This window comes from Nomascus leucogenys, chromosome 14, assembly GCF_006542625.1.
Source record: "Nomascus leucogenys isolate Asia chromosome 14, Asia_NLE_v1, whole genome shotgun sequence".
NCBI classification, from domain to species: Eukaryota; Metazoa; Chordata; class Mammalia; order Primates; family Hylobatidae; genus Nomascus; species Nomascus leucogenys.
In genome coordinates this window covers 87,690,076-87,710,101 of record NC_044394.1, presented here as the reverse complement: position 1 = coordinate 87,710,101, position 20,026 = coordinate 87,690,076, and the positions used below count along the sequence as shown (strand labels likewise).

The 20,026-nt window shown below is 56.3% G+C and overlaps 1 protein-coding gene across 2 annotated transcripts; it reads right to left on the bottom strand.

Moving 5' to 3' along the window:
• Positions 1–566: 566 nt before the first annotated feature.
• Positions 567–18,091, bottom strand: CANT1 (calcium activated nucleotidase 1). 2 transcript variants are annotated; one of them, XM_030828286.1, is made up of 5 exons: positions 17,972–18,091; positions 6,812–6,936; positions 5,978–6,630; positions 3,864–4,067; positions 567–2,763 (listed from the first exon to the last, which is right to left on the bottom strand). In XM_030828286.1, exons 3-5 carry the CDS (start codon positions 6,606–6,608, stop codon positions 2,393–2,395), a joined length of 1,206 nt encoding a protein of 401 aa, XP_030684146.1. In that variant the 5' UTR covers positions 6,609–6,630; positions 6,812–6,936; positions 17,972–18,091; the 3' UTR covers positions 567–2,392. The 2 variants fall into 2 exon arrangements, with proteins under 2 accessions (XP_030684146.1, XP_030684147.1); XM_030828287.1 differs by lacking the exon at positions 6,812–6,936.
• Positions 18,092–20,026: the final 1,935 nt, after the last annotated feature.

Sequence of the window (20,026 nt, the reverse complement as noted above, 5' to 3'; positions counted from 1 at the left end):
GTTTCAGTGATGGAGATTCTTCCATGTGTCACCTGGAGCGACCTCCTCTGTTCCTGTGGATTCACCAGACACACTAAAGACACCAGCTCAGCTCTGACCTCTCACCTGAGCGCCTCCTTACCAAGTCATCCAGATGGCTCTCCAGGGATGAGCAGCAACTAACGGGTACGTGGGTGCCCAGCATGCATCAGGTGATGTTCTAAGCCCCTTGCGCGTACCCAGTCACTTACCATTCACTGCAGCCCCGGGATGAGCTCTTCAATGAGCTTCCTTTTGCAGACGAGGACACTGAAGCACAGGAAAGTTAGCTCATTTGCATAAGGACATGCAGCTGGATGGGGACAGAGCCAGGACTGGGCTTGCAGTGGCTTCACACCCTACCTTTCTGACCACAGTGCTTGTGCTCTTGGAGCGCCTTGAGTCTGTGGGACAAGGCGGACTGGAGGACACAGTTTCCAGATGGGCTCCCCTGGCGGGCGACTCCCGTGCGCACGCCCAGCATCCTGCGCAGGCGCTCTCGCGGCCAGGCCTCCGCAAACAGCACAGACCGCGCGACAGAAGACAACTACACTCCCTCAGACGCTTTATTGTTTACAAAACAGATGGGTCCCACAGGGAAGGAAGACAATCATTATGCTGACAGCAGCGAACAGAGAGGGAAAGAAAAAGGTGAGCTTTAAAGTAATCGCAAATCACTGCCTGTGTGAAGAGGCTGCTTCTGGGCACCTGGGCTGTGACTCAGGTGCTGACATGACTACATCAGCAAGGTCTCAATTCAGCCACAGTCCCAAGTCCCCCAACCTTCCTGACTGCATCTCTATTTTAAATGACCCAGCCTGGACATCAAGGACAATGATCTAGGAGGCGGGTCAAAGAGACAGGCAAAGTCAGAACAGACTTGGGGCTTCCAGGCTATGCCCGGTGACAGCTGAGCTCTTCAGAAATGTGTCACATTCAGCGTTCACTTCCTTCGCTTCCTCCACTACCTATGACACAGCGGAGGAAAGAGACAACCAGTGAGAGAGGGGTCCCTCCTGGCTGCCCTCCTCGCAGCTGTGCTTGAGTTTCAAAGGGGTAGAGGTTTGTGAGGGACCGGCACAGGGACAGCCAGAACCGGCACCCTCCGGCCCACCGTGGCACCCCTGAGGATGGGGGGGTGGGGGTGGGAGTGAGGGTGGGGGTCGGGGTGAGGTAGTGCTGCGGGGAGGGCACTGTGAATGATGGAAACGTCCCTTCTCAGCCTGGGTCGTGCCTAACCTGGGTCTCAAATCCCACTCTGCCTTCGCCCTGGAGTACACTCCAGCGAAGCCAAGGCCCAGCCAATGCTCATGTGAAGTTTCCATGGAGAAGAGCCTGCAAAACTCCCACTGGAAGAGGAGAAATAAAGGCCATGGAAAGAAACCCCAGGGAAGAGACAGGCCTTGTTCACAGACCCTAGGCAGGGAATAAAAAATTCAAGTCATTCATAGAAGTCTTGAAAGGCATGAGGATTTCTGACAGTTGCTAGAAAAAGGCAACGTTTTCTTTATCTTTGTATCCATTGGCCAAGAACGCCGAAATGTGACACTTGCTTCACCAACTGCCGCTGCTTCCTTACAATCTCCCCCACTGCTGGAGCGGGCTGGGTAACTACAGGACTTTGCTCTGTGTGGTAAGATTTGGTGATTCCATTTTATAAGAAAGGAAACTGCTTTAATGAAAGAAGGTTAATAATTAAAACTTCAAAGTGCCGCATGGCCACAGAATTTTCCTGAAGGGAGAAAGCGGTCACTGGCTACACGATGCGGAGATGGTTTTATCTGAGGCCTGAGAACCAACAGATGTGCCTGCGCCCTGGCCCTGTGCAGCTGTTGGCAGATGTGTCCCCAGGGGCCTGCCCTCACTCGTGACCATGCAATACCCTGCAACGTAAACATTTTCACTTCCAAGGATGTGCAGGGGTGGACATGATCCTCCAGGCACAGAGTAGAAAGGGGGTGACCTGGGGGTCCCAGCAAACAGGTCCACCTCATGCTCATTGCGTTCTCAGGGTGAGGCATAGTGCCTGACATATGGTAAGAGCTCTAGGGATATTTACTGAACAACAGAACGTAGGAAAGAAAAGAAACGAGGTCGGATGGAAGAAAGGACCCAGCCAGTTCGGCAGGCCTTGAGTCAACGCCTGAAGTGACCGATCTCACCACCAGATGGCAGCATGGAGAGCAGTTCATGCCGCGGCCTCCTTGGGGCTGGGGGTCCAGTGCCCGCAACCCTGCCGGGCCCGGGACGGGGCTCCCTGTCCAGGCCTCCAACCCAGGCACAGTTCCAAAAAGAACAAAACAAAACAAAAGTGCACTCCTGGTTTTTATAAAAGCTGAGTCCTGATGGCCTTGCTCAGTGTCTCTGTTTTGAGTTAAATGAACTCGATGCCTTCGTATTTCACGCTTCCGATCTTGGTCTCCAGCAAGAGGAAGCGCCCATCCAGCGTGAAGGCCATGATGTAGGAGGCGACTCTGCCGCTGTCCTCCTCGGACTTGAGGGCCACAATGATCTGGTCGTCGGTGTTGGGGATGAACTTGAAGGACGAGAAGCCGTGAGTGGGGACCACCGCCCCGACGTGGCTCACAGCGATGTCGCCGAAGTCGGGGGAGGCGCTCAGCAGCAGGTTGGCGCCCTTGCGCTCGTCGTCCTTCTCGCTGTAGCGCTCCTGGCTGGCGCGGCGCGGCAGGAAGAACCACCGCTGCAGCGTGTCACTCCAGCAGGCAGACTCATGGATGAGGTAGCCTGGGAACCGGGTGACCGCGGGTCAGACACGCATGCGGCCTGGCATGCCCAGCCCCATGCCATCAGGCCGTGCACAGTAGCAGGCACAGGGCTGCGACCACCAGGGCCCACCAGCCCACAGCAACCCGCCCCTCCCTGCTCTCTAGGCTTCTGGAAGGTTCTGTGTTCTCAGTTATCCCACGCAGGGAACCTGCAGCACCCCCTCCCCTGAAGCCTCCTCCCCTTCCCCCGAGAGCTGCCTGTGAGCTGCATCAGGGATTCGGGCTCATCGGCGCCTCCTCGGGGCTGATCCAGAGGAGCCCAAGGAAAGGGAACAAACCCCTATTGGACATGGAGAGGCATCGGGCGGGGAGGCTGCCTTGAGGCTGCAAGGAAGAGGAGACAGCATCTGGGGCCCAAGGCACAGACTCAGTCACTTCCTCCTGAACCTCAGGCACCTAAGGCCTACTCCATCCTGACTAGGGGGAGGCCAAAGTGCTGCCGGCCCTATGTTGGTGTGAGACACCACGGCCCAGCACCAGGGGTAGGGACAGGGCCTGACCCACCAGTGCAGACAACCGGGCCACAGGCTGGGATGCGAGGAGGCCAGCTGCCAGGGCGAGTGGGACAGGAAAGAGAAAACAGCTCATTTGCCACCAGAATCCACTGGCCTGAGGGGAGCCAACCATCAGAGGCAACCAAAATCACTAAAATCAAGCAAGAAACGGGCCTTGGAGGCTGGGTGTGGTGGCTCACGCCCGTAATCCCAGCACTTTGGGAGGCCGAGGCGGGTGGATCACCAGTTCACCCAAAGTCAGGAGTTCGAGACCATCCTGGGCAACATGGTGAAACCCTGTCTCCACGAAAAATACAATTAGCTGGGCGTGGTGGTGCACACCTGTACTCCCAGCTACTGGGGAGGCTGAGGCAGAAGAATCGTTTGAACCCAGGAGGCGGAGGTTGCAGTGAGCTGAGATCGCGCCACTGCACTCTAGCCTGGGTGACAGAGCAAGACTATGTCTAAAATAAAAAAAGGTTTTGGAGGCAAATGCAGGAGGAAGCAGGTTCCCAGTGAGTGGGCTGTGGAAGCCACACTATGGGCTGGGGCAGGCGTCTCTTACCTGGCGGCCGGATGCCGGCGGCAGCCCGCAGGGCGTTGTAGTTGGACACCCAGTTCTCGTGGTCCACGCTGCCCCTGTAGCCCACCACCTTCACCCACTCCGGGTTCTCGTTCACCACGTCGCCTGTGGTGGTCGTCCACTCCTTGCCCAGGCCGCCCACATACAGACGCTCGTCCTTCACTGCCAGCCATTCGGCCTTGAAGCCTGGCCAAGCAGAGTGTGTCCTTAGGCCCCACAACCGGCTCCTGCCTGGCCCCGCACCTGTCCTTAGACCCCTGCACCTGGCTCCTGCCTGGCCCCGCACCTGTCCTTAGACCCCACGCCCGGCTCCCACCGGGCCCCGCACCTGGCTCCTCCCTGGCCCCACAACTGGCTCCCACCCGGCCCCATACCTGGCTCCTCCCCAGCCCCACACCTGGCTCCCACCCAGCCCCGCACCTGTCCTTAGACCCTGCACCTGGCTCCTGCCCAGCCCCGCACCTGTCCTTAGACCCCGAACCTGGCTCCCACCCGGGGCCAGCCGGCTGCCCTCCCCTCAGCTCCTGAAGGTTCAGTGACCATTCTCAAGTCTCCTCTGATCCCCAACTCCCCGCTCCTCAAGCTGTAACCCCAACCTCAGGATTATCCTTAAAGGCTAGAAAAGCTGAAAAGTGACAGCACTCTGAAGGAGCATGTGTGTGTCAGGGGAGTGCGGGTGCTGCCCTCAGCCACACTTGAGGTCTCACCAAGCATCACTCTAACTCCAGTCGCCGGAGAGGGGCTTGGTGCTGGGGTTCCCACTCTTCCTTTCAACGGATTTGTTCAGAAGCTGTTTTTGCTTTTTTTAAACTGATTTATTTAAAATAAGCCTAACTTTGAAGGCTGCCACAGTTCAGGCTGTGTGGGAGCCTGTGTTCTACCAGTGTATTCTTATCATCCCTACACCCTGGTATTCTAACTTCTGTTTGCTTTCCCCAAATTTTGCCAGCTTCTTGCCCCTGAGAGCTGGAGCTGTGCCCCCTGAACTGCCCGAGACTGCAGTAGCTTCTCTGCAGGGACCTGCGGTCTCCTGGGCCCCTTGTGCTATGAGACATTCTCCACCCCCGGGTCTTCCGTCCCTCCCGGATGACCTGAGCAGCGCCCAACCCCAGAGCTCCCTGTACCCCGCTTTCCTCCCTATCCAAGGGAAGGACAGAACTACACTGGGGTTGCCTAAAATCCTGACAAGTGCAAGGCAGGAAGTAGGCGACCAACACTTTGATACCTCAGGTGAGGTCCGTCCCCTGTCCAGCCCTGGGCAAACACTGAAGATTTTATCACCGGGTGTGGGGAGGGCCTGGCCGGCCATGAACTGTGTGGGCCGTTGTTTAGTGTGGTTCCCCCTTGACTTCAGAAAGCCTGCGGTGGCATTTAGCTTTCTAGAAGGTGGGGATCCACCGCCAGCTCAGACAAACGGAGCTCAGAGGAGCTGGCAGCTCCTCTGCCAGCGTCCTTGGCGCCTCCCCAGCTCCTCCCTGGAGGAAGACACTGGCCACCGTGCCTCCCCAAAGCCTGTCCCTGCCCTGTGGAAGCAGCACCTCCTTTCTGGTGAACAAAAACACTGGCATCAGGCTCCACTCCAGGGGGGTTGGCGCAGCTCACATATGCCCTCCCCCTGCTGGGGTTCAGGGAGAGGAGGGCTGGGCAGCAGTTTACCCTTCAGTAACATGAAACCAAAGTCTGGGTTTTGAGTGAGAACCATCTGACCCCGTGGCTTTCAAGGTAAGGCTCCTGGTGGGCATATCCCAGCGTGATCTTGAGAACCTTTGAAGGTGTAAAAAGGGCCGTGTTCCCAGAGGCTCTGAGAGCAGCAGCGGATACAGCCTAAAGCATCCTGGAAAGATTCCCCACGTCTCCCGCAGGCCTCTAGCGGTAAGCTCTTACTCCTAGAAACTGCTCAGTGTGAAGTGACAGTAGGCTATGCTCCTGGCTAAGGGTAAGGGGGCTGCAGGTCAGAGCAAGAGGGAGACGTGCTCCCTCACCACATCCCTGGCTTCTAGGTGTGTGAATTCTTTACCATGTGCCTGTGTTTGCCAGCCAGGCCCTGAGCTCCCACTCCCCACCCACACCTCCATAAAACCTCAGGGTCCAGTTACCTTTCTCCACGGTGCCGTCGCCGTCGGACAGAATCACCCAGGGCACGGCTTTGCTGCCTTCGATCTGGTAGACGACCCCTGTCCGGTCATCCACGGAGTAGAGCTTCCCATTGAAAACAATTAGGTCGGAGAGCTCCATGCCTCTCCCCTTCTCCGCCAGGTGGGACTCCAGGACCCCATGGTCTTTGTCCCATTCCACGGTCACCTTGTCCCCACTGTCTGACAGGGTCAGGTAGCCCTTTTTCAGGTAACTGAACCAGGTATTTTCCTCTTGGGCCCTTGACTCTGTGTCCAGGTCTGCGATAACTGCGATTCGGTACCGAATCCCAGCCGGTGTCCTTTGTGGGGGAGACAGGGGGTAGGTGTCATTGTACCAGTTGGCGGGCGCCTGGCTGAGCCTCCAGTTGTGTGCATTGTGGGTGGGGGGCCTGCCGGGGGCCGGGCGGTGGGAGCAGAGCAGCCAGAGGATGGCGGCACCCACAAAGAATGTCAGGATCACCTTCCAGCGGGGACGGAAGCGGGGGTCCGCGGCCTTGGTCATGGATGCCAGCACAGGAAGGCCCCCCACACTGATCCGGAGGGAGTGCATAGACTCATTCCATTCCGGGTGCTCAGACAGCTGCACGGGCATCAGCGTGACAGACAGGTGGGACCTGCACAGCCAGGGAGGGAGGAGAGAAGTCAGCGCCTCCGCAAGCACAGTCACATCTTAGTTCCTGAAGCTGCAGGCGCTGGAGGCTGATTTTTCCAGAAGAAATAGTATTTCACTACTTTGTGGCCATTCTTACTTCCTCGGCTTAATGAATCCCCGACTCTAGCAGTATCTTTGCTTACTTTCATTCGGCAAGACGTGAAGTCTTTCCAGAGCCAAATTACTCCATCTCCCCTGTCCCAGCTGGCAAGGTGGGAAGCTGAGTGAGAGAAGGAAGTTCCATGCAGGCTGGTGCTCTGTGGTCCCTCTAAAGAGAGAAGCGCAGGGGAGTCAGGTGGGAGGGGAAGGCTGACGGGGTGAAGTGGGATAGGATCATAGGGTACAGGTCTGTATTTTACTCAAATGCCACCTCATCCAGGAAGCCCTCCCTGACTGCCCTGCTGCCGACATCACCCTCCGTCCCTGGGTCCTTGGCCCTTGTCCCCACTTGACATTAGAGTATTGTATACAGTTATCAGTTTGTTTGTTTCTGTCTCCACCTCTGTATCCTGGCTCCTAGAACAGTGCCTGGCCTGGAGCAGACAGATGTGCAGTAAAGGAGTCTCCACTGCCTCTGGGTTAGGCTCCTGCAGCATTGGAATACACATCCAAACCAAATAAAAACCCTTCTTCTTTTTTGTATCTGTCATTGTTTTTGGCAGTGTCTGTCCCCTGGTGCCTTTCTATTAATGCAAATGACTGCAGGGACCAGAGTCTGAGCCGCTCTGGCTGCCTGGAGGCCAGCGTGTCTGTGCCTTGGCTCCAGAGAACTGCTCGGCTCACTGTGGGGCCTGGTTTGGCCGCAGGCCTCTCCCAGGTCACCCTCCACTCCAGGCGTGGCTCTGTGGCAGAGCCCCAGGGTCAGGGTGCTGGTGGCGGCCAGGAACTGCAGCCCTTCACTGCTGCGCCAACCCCACTTCCCGGGCATACAGCATGATGGCTCAGTGCAGCCATGGGGCACCAGGCCCACATCTGCGCCACCTTGGTGAGAGCTGCCTGTCTCTGGACAGCCGCCAAGTGCCACGATGGGGCGTGGGGAGACAGCTCCCGGTGCTCCGATCGAGAACATTGGCCCTGGGCAGAGGTTCCATATCTCTGCCCTCCAACTATAACTCAGTGAATCCTGGCCTGAGCTTCCCTGGCTGGGTCCTCCTTGAGAAAACAACAAAGCAGCAAACGTGTGCCTTTATGGGCAGACGCTGTCCTCCCTGCCAGGGCGCCTGGGAAGGGCTTGGGGACTCCAGTGGCTCTGTGCAATTCTGGGCCCCAAATATGTGGACCATGAGGCCCTGGCGCACAGCAGCCAGCGACAGACACCCCCACCAGAGACACCCCCTTCTCCATGCTGCAGGCTGCTGGGCTGAGAAGATACAGAAACAGGGTGACAATTCCCCATGGAACTTTCGGACAGTCTTAGGTTTTAGCCCCAGGGTGAGGTTCAAGGAGTGAACAAGGCGCATATGTGGGGCCTGCTGCTCAGAGTGAGCCTCCTAACAGCACAGGGGGGCTGCCAGCAGTTCCTCCAGGCCCGCAGGGAAGACTCCATGCTCCCTTTAAGGGGCAGGCCTCTCAGGACCCCCTGAGGTGGTCACAGGGCTGATCACTGGAGCCTTCCCGGCAGCAGGGCTGGAGTTCCCAGTGCTGCACATCCTCCTCTGACTGCACCCAGGCCCTGCCCCTCCCTGCCCCTTTTCTAGCCCCAAGGCTTCAAAACCCCAGCCAGGCCCAAGAAGTCTCCACTGAGCTCTGAATTACTCTATCTTACCTGCTATGCCAATCCCACCTACATTTCTTTTTTGTTTTTTTGAGATAGGGCCTCACTCTGTTGCCCAGGCAACAGGGATCACGCTCGCTGCAGCCTCAACCTCCGAGGCTCAAGCGATCCTCCCACCTTAGCCTCCCAAGTAGCTGGAACTACAGGCGTGTGCCACCATGCACAGCTAATTTTTTTTTTTTTTTTTGGAGACAGAGTTTTCCTCTTGTTGCCTAGGCTGGAGTGCAATGGCGCGATCTCGGCTCACTGCAACCTCCACCTCCTGGGTTCAAGCAATTCTCCTGCCTCAGATTCCCTAGTAGCTGGGATTACAGGCATGCACCACCACGCCCAGCTAGTTTTGTATTTTTAGTGGAGATGTGGTTTCTCCATGTTGGTTAGGCTGGTCTCAAACTCGTGACCTCAGGTGATCCACCTGCCTTGGCCTCCCTAAGTGCCAGGATTACAGGCGTGAGCCACCGCACCTGGGGCACAGCTAATTTTTAATTTTTTTATAGAGATGAGGCCTCGTTATATTGTCCAGGCTGGTCTTGAACTCCTGGGCTCAAGTGATCCTCCTGCCTCAGCCTCCCAAAGTGCTGGGATCACAGGTGCCAGCACCCGCACCCCCCCTTACCTGCATTTCTGACATGCGTCTTAGACATTTCAAGACACGAGTCCTGTGCAGCTCTTCCCTCAAGCCTACTTGCTCCTCATCTCCCCTTGGGAAGGGTAGTGGTGATGGGTGGCCACCGTGTCCACAGTGGTCTGGTTCAAGCTCTCAGGATCCTGGGAGATGTACTTTTCTGTGTGAATATTACACTTCGATAAAAACATAAGGCACTGCCACCACGAAAAACCTGACTGGCCTCATCCTCCGTTTTCCTTCCTCAGCATTGAGTCCGTGGGCAGGTTCTGTCCTCTTCCATGGCCCTTCCTCACCGTGCCATGCCGGCTGCCTCCCTCCACCCCTCGGCTGCCTCTCTGCCCCTGACACTCCCATACCCCCCGCCATGAAGTTGCCCTGCCAGCTGCCCCCCACCAACATCCCCTGACACTCCCTCACCACCTGCCATGAAGTAGCATCCATCAGATGGCACACTCCCGGCTTCAGTGGCTTCCTCAGCTCCTGGGGTGAACCCACTCTGCTCCCGCTCAGCCCTCACACTGCACCATCTCCTCTGCCTGCCGGCTGGCTACGTAGGCCTCCTTCTGTCCCCTGACCACACTGGCCCTGGCAGAGCCTGCTGTTCCCCCTGCCTGGAACAGTCGGGCCTGCTCTTCGCACCAGCAGCTCAGTCTCTCCTACAGGGCATCAGCTCCCTGGGAATACTTGCCCACTGGCCCTCCCTCCCATGCCGCTCCGGCTCTCCCACCGTCCCTGCCTGGCTAGGTGATTATTTCTGCTCCTAGGGCAGGGACCTGGCCACTGTCACAGCCCCAGCACCTGACGCACTGCCACGCAGGGAGCAGATGGTCTGCACACACTGGCTGAAGGGAAAGAGATGCCAGGTGAGCCATTAGCCACTTCTTCAACAGCTCCTCTGCACTCTGCCAGGGGCCCCACCTTAGGCATATTGTGAACCCACAACCTGGATCAAGACCCCCAAAGATCGAGCTGCTCAGCTGCCACATCTGAGCTGCAGGCCCGGGAAGACGGTGCTTGCCAGCATAGAACGACGGTGCCTGCATAGACTGCTGTCAGACATTGTGAGGTGTCGTCGTCACCAGCTCCTGGAACCCCCATGTTCTTCCCTGTTCAACTCCCTCAGCACTCCGGAGAGCCACTGTCCTCACCTTCACCATTCCTGTCAAATCTCTGGCCCACTTCTCCCAGGAGACCACCCTGCGGCCACCTTCAGCAGCCGAGGCCCCTGGGTGGGGCCCACACCTGCCACTCAGGTCAGACCCCCCAGCCGCCGGGCACCTGCTCTTCTGGTTCCTCCCTTCCATCCACAGGCCGCCCAAGTCGCCCACCTTGTCACCATTTTACCTCCAGACCCCACACTCCCACAGACACTCAACTACTGCTGAATAAATGGCGAATCTGTGAATGAAGGAAAACCCTTCCCCGAGTCCCCGGCACCTCTGTCCCTTCCCACCCCTGCCCAGGCCCCCTTGCCCACCACACCCTCTCCTTCCCTCTGGCTAATCCTCAGAAGCAGCCACCTGAAGCCTTCACCAGCGGCAAACCCAGTGAGCACATCGTCCGTGTCCCTCCTCGAGGCCGGGGGGCACTCTCTGTGGGCCTCCTCCCAGGCAGGTCTTCTCAGCCCCCAGTGCTGGCAGCCCACTGACCTCTCCCAGGGCCTGCCCTCTAAGGTGAAGACCCCCACACCTTTCTAGCCTGACCCAGTCTCTGAGCCTCCTCATCCGATACCCACAGGCACCGCAAACCAGGTCCTCCTCAGGAACTCCCTGTCCTGGCTCCGGCACTCCCGGCCCTCAGGAGCCATCCCAGGAAGCGATTCGTCCTAATCCTCCTCCCTCCCCAGCCCCACGTGTGCCACCCAGCTCTAGACTCGGCTCCCTTCTCCCCATCCACACAGCCTCGGCTCCAGTTCCATCTCACCCTGATGACTCTCTGAGTCTTGCTCTAATGATCTAGACCAAGCTTGTCCAACATGTGGTCCAACACAAATTCGTAAACTTTCTTCAAACATGACGAGATGAGAATTTTTTGTTAAGCTCATCAGCTATCAATGCATTTTATGTGTGGCCCGAGATAATTCTTCTTCCAATGTGGCCCAGGGAAGCCAAAAGATTGGACACCCCTGATACAGACCATCTGGGCTCAGCCAGGGACTTCCCTTGGCCTCAGTTTACTTCCTGGAGCCATGCTGACGGCCATGCCGCATGCTCAGGTTAGAGAACTGTGCACAGGGGCTGACTGCTACTGCTTCTCACTCACTCTACAAGTACCCTCCCGCCTGCTGGGAGGGTTGCAAACTACCACCCATGGGCCAAATCCAGTCTCCCGCCTGGTGTGTAGATGTGGCCTGTGTGGCCTGGTGTGTAGTTGCGGCTCGGTGTGTAGACACCGCCTGGCGTGTAGACGCGGCCTGCATAGACACGGCCGCTGTGTAGACGCGTCCTGGCGTGTAGATGTGGCTGATTAAAGCCAGCTAGGACTCCTCCCTGGCATGCTGAATGTGGCTGCACCGTTGAGAGGTCGCAACAGACTGTGGAGACTGAAAATATCGACTCCCTGTCCCCTGACAGATCCCTGGGTCAAGACCACCTCAAATCACCCTCCACAAAACTGACAGAATAATTTTTCCAAAAAGCAAGTCTGGATTCCAACTCCAGTAGATCCCAATGCCTTCCATCTAAAGGACAAACGTCTCAGCCTGTAGAGAAAGCCTCACTGGGTTTTTCCGCCTGCCCTCCCAGGAGCGGGACCTCTCCCAAGTCGCTGTGCAACACTGCACGCCTTCCCATTCCAGACTCCCGGCGTCTACACCGTGGCACATGCTCCCCACCCGGGAGGCTCACGTCCTCTGACCACACGGAACCAGAGGTGTCTGAATCCCGGCATCTCTACCCCTCTGGGGAATCAGTGTGACGGAGGCAGGGGCCTTTCCTCCAGGAGCTCAGCACAGTTGGGGAGACAGACTTTCAACAGTCCCGTGTGGTCAGTGTTACCTCGAGGTCATGCTGATTCCCCAGAGCTAACAGAGGGGCAGAGACGCCAGGGACTCAGACACCTTTGGTTAAACAAGCGACTGCTTCTAGTGACAAGAGAACTCTGTGTACCTTCCAGAAAATTCCTTTAACTTCAGCACCAGAACACCTTCCCTTGGGCTTCATCTCTCCTTCAGGACCCCAAGGAATTATTTTATTTTGCAAAAAAGTTTCAAATCAGATGCCTTTGCCACAGCGCATGCTGGTATATGAACTACCACTGGCTGCCGGGGTGCCTGGCTGCCGGCACCTGCTGCAGGCAAGAGTTTGCATGTTCTTTAAAAAGTTGGGTTCTTTTTAGGGGGTGGGGGGTGGGAGGGCTCTTTTGTTTGTTGCCAGCCAGAAACAACAGAAATGAACCAGCGACAGTAAGACACAAGATGGACAAAGTCCTTTCCAGAAGGGACCCGTGTGAGGCTTCTCTCTACACCCCTCAAAGCTTTAAGCAGTTTAAATGCTCGCTTTATTGTGAAAAGAAGTTTTACAACCCCAGTGCCTGCAGAGTAATGGTTTGATTTTAGATAATCAGCAACAAGAGGACTCAGGAGCTACAGCAAAGTCATGGGTTCTGTGGCCAGCCAGGCTCTTCTGTTCAGTGAGGCTGCAAACCAGCTATCTCCCAGGCTCGGGGGCCTACAGGGAGAGGACCCCTGCTGCTGCCTGGAGAGCACTCACAGGAGCAATAACCACCTGCAAGGCTCGCAAGGCACCATGGAGGCATCTGTCCATCCCACAGGACACTCCCAGAGCGCAGGGGAGCCAAGAGTTAGGGAGCAGGGAGTTGGGGGGAGTTAGGGAGTGAGGAATTAGGGAGGGGAGTTAGGGAGAGGGGGTTAGGGAGAGGGGAGTTAGGGAGGGGGGTTAGGGAGAGGGGAGTGAGGGAGGGGGGTTAGGGAGGGGGAGTTAGGGAGGGGGGAGTTAGGGAAGGGGTTAGGGAGAGGGGGGTTGGGGGGAGTTAGGGAGGGGGGTTAAGGAGAGGGGAGTCAGGGAGGGGGGAGTTAGGGAGAGGGGGTTAGGGAGAGGGGAGTGAGGGAGAGGGGGTTAGGGAGGGGGGAGTTAGGGAGGGGTTAGGGAGAGGGGGCTTAGGGAGGAGGGGTTAGGGACAGGGGAGTTAGGGAGCGGGGGTTAGGGAGGGGGTTAGGGAGAGGGGAGTTAGGGAGGGGAGTTAGGGAGAGGGGGTTTAGGGAGAGGAGAGTTAGGGAGAGGGGGTTAGGGAGAGGGGAGTGAGGGAGAGGGGGTTAGGGAGGGGGGAGTTAGGGAGGGGGTTAGGGAGAGGGGTGCTAGGGAGAGGGGAGTTAGGGAGGGGGGTTAGGGAGAGGGGAGTTAGGGAGAGGGGAGTTAGGGAGAGGGGAGTTAGGGAGCTGGGAGTTAGGGAAAGGGGGGTTAGGGAGAGGGGGTTAGGGAGAGGGAGGTTAGGGAGCTGGGAGTTGGGGACTGGGGAGTTAGCGAGAGGGGAGTTACGGAGCAGGGAGTTAGGGAGCGGAGAGTTAGGGAAACAGTGTGCTTTTCTCTGTTCACACCCAGGAGGTGTCTCCCTGCTGCTGCCCTTTCCCAGGAGAAGGGCTCAGGGGCCACCTACCTCCCGAGGCCATCCCCAGGCCTGCCGCTGCACTCTGCACAAGGTTGTAATGAAGGGAGCGGCGACTCCCTGGACAGCAGACAGCCAAGAGGGTCTGTTTCTCCAGCTTCCTGCAGGAGTGGAATAGGACAGGTGGCGGAACCAGCAGATTTACTGAGGGCTGCCAGGCTCCTCCCTTTCAGGATCCAGGCAGGGCAGGAAGCCACATCATCGTGTTAAGAGGCCGCCACATCCTAGCCCCCACCTCCTCGGAAGGGACAGGTAGGCAGGTGGCAGGTGCGCCAACCCCTTATCTCTGGAGAAGAGCTACTTTCCTTTCCCTTCCCACACCCAGAGAGCAGGCAGGCAGGCCTCAGAGTGCCCACTGTGTTCACTGCCACGGTACACAGCAAACCCCGCTGACCTACAGACTCTTCAGCACGGCCAAGGCAGGAGCCAAGGCCTTCACACATTCATGCTAACAGCACCTGAGAGAACACGGGTGGTGCATCTCAGAGAAGCACTTATTAATGCCTGCCATGGGCCAGACTCCTTGAAAATGTTACCTGATTCCTGCTTTGGCATTTGCGAGGCTAACTATTGTACCTGCAAATTCCATGGCAAATCTCCTCAGGGGTGGGCAGTACAAGGAAACCAGGAAGGAAGAAGGTCACGGGGAGTCTGGTTAGGCCATCCCGCCTCCACAGACAGCACTCTCCTTAAAGGTCAAGCTCAGGATCTGACTGACTTCTGCACCTGTCCCCAGCCCCTAGTATCCAGCACACGGCAGGCAGCAGGCACCGTCCTGTGGGACAGAAGCCTAACACAGGCCATGGCTCCATTCCCATGCCTCTTCCAGCTTCTGGAGGCACCCACATTCCCTGCCTGGTGGCCCCTCCTCCCCCTCCAAAGCCCGCCCACTGCACTTCCCCAAGCCTCTTGGCCATCACTGCCCTCTGGCTCTTCTGCTTCCCTCTTCTCTTCTTAAGGACCCTGTGATTACATTGGGCTCCCTGGGAAAATCCAGGATCATCTCACTATTTTAAGGTCGGCTGATTAGCAACCTTAATTCCCCTTTGCCATGTAATGTAACATATTCGCAGGCTCAGAAGGTAGGACGTGGACATCTCGGGGAGCTGTTCCTCCGCCAATCACAGGAGGAAGAGGGGAAAGAGCCTCCAGGTTGTTCCAAGGGCCAGGACCAGTCACTGTCTATGGGGTGGGCCCACAGCTTCAGAACCCTCTATGGTTTGCAGTTACTGCATTGTAAAGAGGCTGTGTCTGCTTAATTTGTATTATCGATGTTACACCTGGAGGAATTTTAGCCAAAAAGTGACCTTCTCAGTTGAAAGGCACATTCCAAATGGCAGCACACATCGGGGAAGGTGTCCTTTTCCAGAGTGTGTGAAAATAACGGGATGGGATCATCACCCCATGGACCTGCATCAGGGCTGCCTTCCACACCGCAGCGGCACCCGCACGAGCCCACCTGCTTACTGCCACCCTCTCACCTCATGCTTTCCTCAGGGCCCGGCTCCTGGGACACAAAGGCTGCATCGCCAGGACTTTCATTCAACCCGGCAAGACTCTCAGAGCCATTCTGGGGGGTCCCAGTCTCACCTCTGCCCCACTCCCACATGGTGGCATCACACACTGTCTTAAGCCAGACTTCAATGCCATCTTCACTTCCCATAGAACCATCCCAGAGGAACGCGGGGGGCAGCGTCCTGCCTGGGAACCAGGCGCTCCACTTGAACACTGCACGCATGACAGAGACGAGGAGGGTCCAAAAGAAAAAACAGAACGTCTCCCCAAATAGACTTCTCTACCGCCAGGATGATTTTTTCCTAATTAACCATCTTGATTAAAGTAAAAGGAAAATCAACATGAACCTTCTTAAGAATTAATATGAAAGTTTTTAATTCCCTTGATATTGGCATTTCATAAGAGCTTTCCAGGTAATCTCGACAGTTCAGAGTGCACTGAGTGAAAAGAATGAATGCTGTGTGTCCTTGGCATCGCTGGTACCATTCAACAAACAATAGAAAAATGACCTCCTTGTGACAGTACTGACCCATTTCAGGACCTGGACAATAGTTCCAAGTCTCAGATCTGTTTTTGAAAGAGTAAACACTACAGCATTTATACATCTACCTATCTACCTATATGGTTGCCAGAAAGTACGGAGACTCCGATGACGGGCCATATGTACTTGCGGGAGCCTGCACAGGCACACACACCTCGAAAGCCACATCCAGGTGGCAGGGTAAAAACACCCACAGGGCCAGGAGAACTGCTCCTACCCCACCCTGGGTCTCCTCACATACTCTGCAGCTCAGGGGGGTCCTGCAGAGCAGGTGCACAGTGACGGGCGAGTGAAAACGTTCTGGAGTACCAAGAGCTTTTACACCAACACATTTACTAAGCTGCCATGGGCTAGGAAAACACGGTTATAGCCTAAGGGGAAGAAAGGAGACCTCTGGCAATCAGAAGCATCAAACCTCTGATGTGCCCCTCCAGCGAGGTGTCCCAGCGTCCAGGGGTCCTATCTGCTGGGAGTGGATGATTTCCTCTACCACCTTGTGACATGTCATTCTCTTTTGTGATCACATTAATTTGGACATGAAAAAGTGACGCTAGAAGTTGGTCCCCACACTGCTGCAGTGGCCTCATGACAGTGCCTGGACAAATCCATGCTTCACCTGAGTCCTGGCCGTGAAGATGCTTGGGGCTGCCCCGGCAGGAAACCCTTGCCACGTCCAGAGGGGAGAGGGTTGGCTCCTTCAATGTGCCTTTCAGCAGGGGCCTGTGCTGGGATAGAGGGCTCATTGAGGCCGGCAGGGAGGAGCACCTGGGAGGAGCCCCGCTGCCGTTCCACAGGCTCCAGCCAGACTGTCCTGCTGAGAGGCCTGGGATGGGGCTGGAGGGAGGGTCTGTGGCCCAGGCCTGGAGGGACCTTTCTCAGCAAAGCTCCTCAGAGGGAGAGGGAGGAAGAGCTGGGAGACCGCGGATCCTGAAGGGCTGCGGCACCCGCTTCCTTTTAGGAGCCTTCTATGACCTGACACTTGTTTCAAGTTTGGGTCCTTACACTGGAGAGCTAGCCAGATTCACTTGACACCAAGAGCCTCACATTTCCAAACCTCTGCTTTGTTGAAAATGTGGTAGAAGGCCATAGGGCATACAACCTCAAGAAGAAAATGAGAAATGGAGCTGGGACACTAAGAGACTGCTTTTCCAGGGGTCACTAAGGGGGAAAGGTGCTTGGGAGAGAGATGTGTCTGCTGATGGAAGAGTGGTCACAGGTGCTCTGTGCCAAGCCTAGGGTACACAGAGGGCAAGAGAAAGACCATTCGGAGGGAGAAGCAAAGGCACCAAGCAACATGGACTGGCAAGGAGGTACCAGTCCCCAAGGATGAGAGAATCCAGACCGGATGGCAGTAGGGGTGTGAGACAGGTATGGTGGCGAGGGCGAATCATTTGCATGCAGAAAGATGAGAGTGAGCTCTGCTGCCTGGAGGAAGGCTCCAAATTGGATGAGGGCAGGGAGAGCAAGGACTAAGATGGGGTGGGGAAGGTTGGCCTGTTACAGGTGTGACCAAGTGCCAGTCAGAGGGAGAAAATTCCCTTATCAGTCCAGAGAGACCCTGCATAAACCAGAGGAAGGGTATCTGAAGTCAGAGGGTGGTGGGAGGGGGTCATTCCCAGGAGGGGTGCCCCACACTAGCCAGAGCGGGGAGGCGTCCCACACTAATCAGAGGGGGATGGTCCCCACACTAACCAGAGGGGGAGGTGCCCCACATGAATCAGAGGGGGGTGGTCCCCACACTAATCAGAGACGGGAGATGCCCCACAGTAATCAGAGAGGGATGGTCCCCAAACTAATTAGAAGGGGGGTGTCCCACACTAATCAGAGCGGGGAGGAGTCACATAATCAGAGGGGGGAGGTGCCCACACTAATCAGAGGGGGATGGTCCCCACACTAATTAGAGAGGGGAGGTGCCCACACTAACCAGAGGGTAATGGTCCCCACGCTAGTCCCAGGGATGAGGTGTCCCAAAAGTCAGAGGGGGTGGTGTCCACCGTCTGTCGGAAGAAGGGGACTTTCCCACAGGTCAGAGGGCAGAGTCCCAGCCCAGTCTGCGAGTCGGGGGGCAGAGGTCCCGCACGGGTGGGACGGGAAGGGGGCCTGACGGACGGGTCAAGGGGCGGGACGCGGCAGGGTCGGAGGGCGGCGGCAGGCTCCGGGACGCGGGCCCGGGCCCGTGGCTGGGGCAGGGCGCCGGCGGCCGCGGGCGCAGAGTAACTCACCCGCTGCGGGGCTGGCTCCGGTGCCCGCGGTCGACGGGAGTTGGCTGGGCTTGGCTGGGTTAAGGGCCGGGACGGAGGAGTGCGGCCGACTTCCGCCCCGCGCGCGCTCGCCCCGCCTCTGGTCCCGCGTTCCCAGCAGCCTCTGCTCTGCGGCTGCGCGCGGACGGCGCGAGGCTGCTGGGAGCTGTGGTTTTTTGTGTGTCCTGCGCCTGCGCGCTGGAGGAGCGGCCGGCTGGCTGCAGGCTGGAGGGGCGCGAAGGTCTGCACTGGCACACGAGGGCCGTCTTCCACCGCGTTGCGCCGGAACGTGGGCCAAGCAGATCTTTTGGGGTGGGAGGCATTGCGGGGGTGAAGGCTACTGGGGAGGGAAGTTCTCATTCCCCGCGCGAGGGCCCCCTTACATGGGCCTCCCAACCCTCGTAGTCTTGGGAGGCAGCAAAGCGTGGGCCCCTTTCTGCCATCCTCATTCTCAGACAGCCCCTCTCCTTGGCCCTTCAAAACAGCCGCCTCCAGAGTGCTGCTGACCAGTTTCCAAAGCCAGGATCAGGGAGGTCTAAGGCTGTAGTGTCCTGGGGTGGGGACGATGGGGTGTTTCCCTGCAAACAATCTGCAATTGACAAACCTGCCAAACAAATGTCTCCGATTTCTCCTTTCCCCTCCCTAGCCCTAGTCCCCGAGATATTTTAGGGCACTCTGTTAAAAGGCTTCCCCGGCCCCGCCCTCCTCCATCCTAAAGTTCTGAGAAAGGCCTGGTGGCCGTGGAGCCTCTGGCAGGAGAGCTTGGCAGAGGGGGGAACCAGCCCCCTGCCCATCTGCACCTTCAGCTTTCCTGCTTGATACCAGCTACTTCCCCCAGCTCTCTCAAAACCTTCCGTTCAGTAACAGATACACAAGAGGAGGAATTCAAATTATATAAATGGTGCGCAGTGAAAAATAAGCGTCCCATTGCCGTTCCGTATTCCCTGCCCAGAGGCGATCACTATTTCTAGTTTCTTGTGATTCCTCTGAGAGATGTTACATGGTATTCAAACAAGTCATAAACACGTATCTTAAATTACCTTTAACTAAATAGAAATGTGCTAAACACACAGTTATGCACTTTTGGTTTTTGGTTTTGGAGAGGAGACAAACCTTTCTTGAATTCATTAATGTTTCTTGTCATGCTAAACTGAGTCCCAACCATGTCTCATGTAATACTCATTATTGTCAGGCGTCTGAGCCCAAGCTAAGCCATCATATCCCCTGTGACCTGCACATACACATCCAGAGGGCCTGAAGCAACTGAAGAACCACAAAAGATGACATTCCACCATTGTGATCTGTTCCTGCCCCACCCTCACTGATCAATTGACCTTATGACAATACACCCTCCCCACCCTTAGGATAATGTACTTTGTGATATTCCCTCACCCTTAAGAAGGTACTTTGTAATATTCTTCCCACCCTTGAGAATGTACTTTTTGAGATCCACCCCCTGCCCACAAAAAATTGCTCCTAACTCCACCGCCTATCCCAAACCTATAAGAACTAATGATAATCCCATTACTCTTTGCTGACTCCTTTCTCGGACTCAGCCCGCTTGCACCCAGGTGAAATAAACAGCCTTGTTGCTCACACAAAACCCGTTGGTGGACTCTCTTCACATGGACGCACGTGACAATTATATTTGAATCTTTTATTTTCTAAAAGATCCACATATGCCTTCCAGCTTAAGAAATAACACATTATTCCTGTATCTTTAAAGCTCTCCAGGTTCTTCTTCCTATTCTGTACTCCCTGCTACCCCCAAGAGGTGGTAGCCACAATACTGAATGTTGTATTAATCATTCTCTTGCCTTACTTTATAATTTTAGCACATAGGTATGTATCCCTAAACAATATATTGTTTAATTCTGTCTATTTTAATCTTTATAAAATGAAATAAAAGTGTATGCAATGGATGAGAGATCCAGTGGCTCTCTCAGAGGTCTTTGAACCAGAGCAACACCATCTTGAGTAAGGGCTGGGTAAATAAGACCTGCTGGGCTGCATTCCCAGGAGATTAGGCATTCTTAG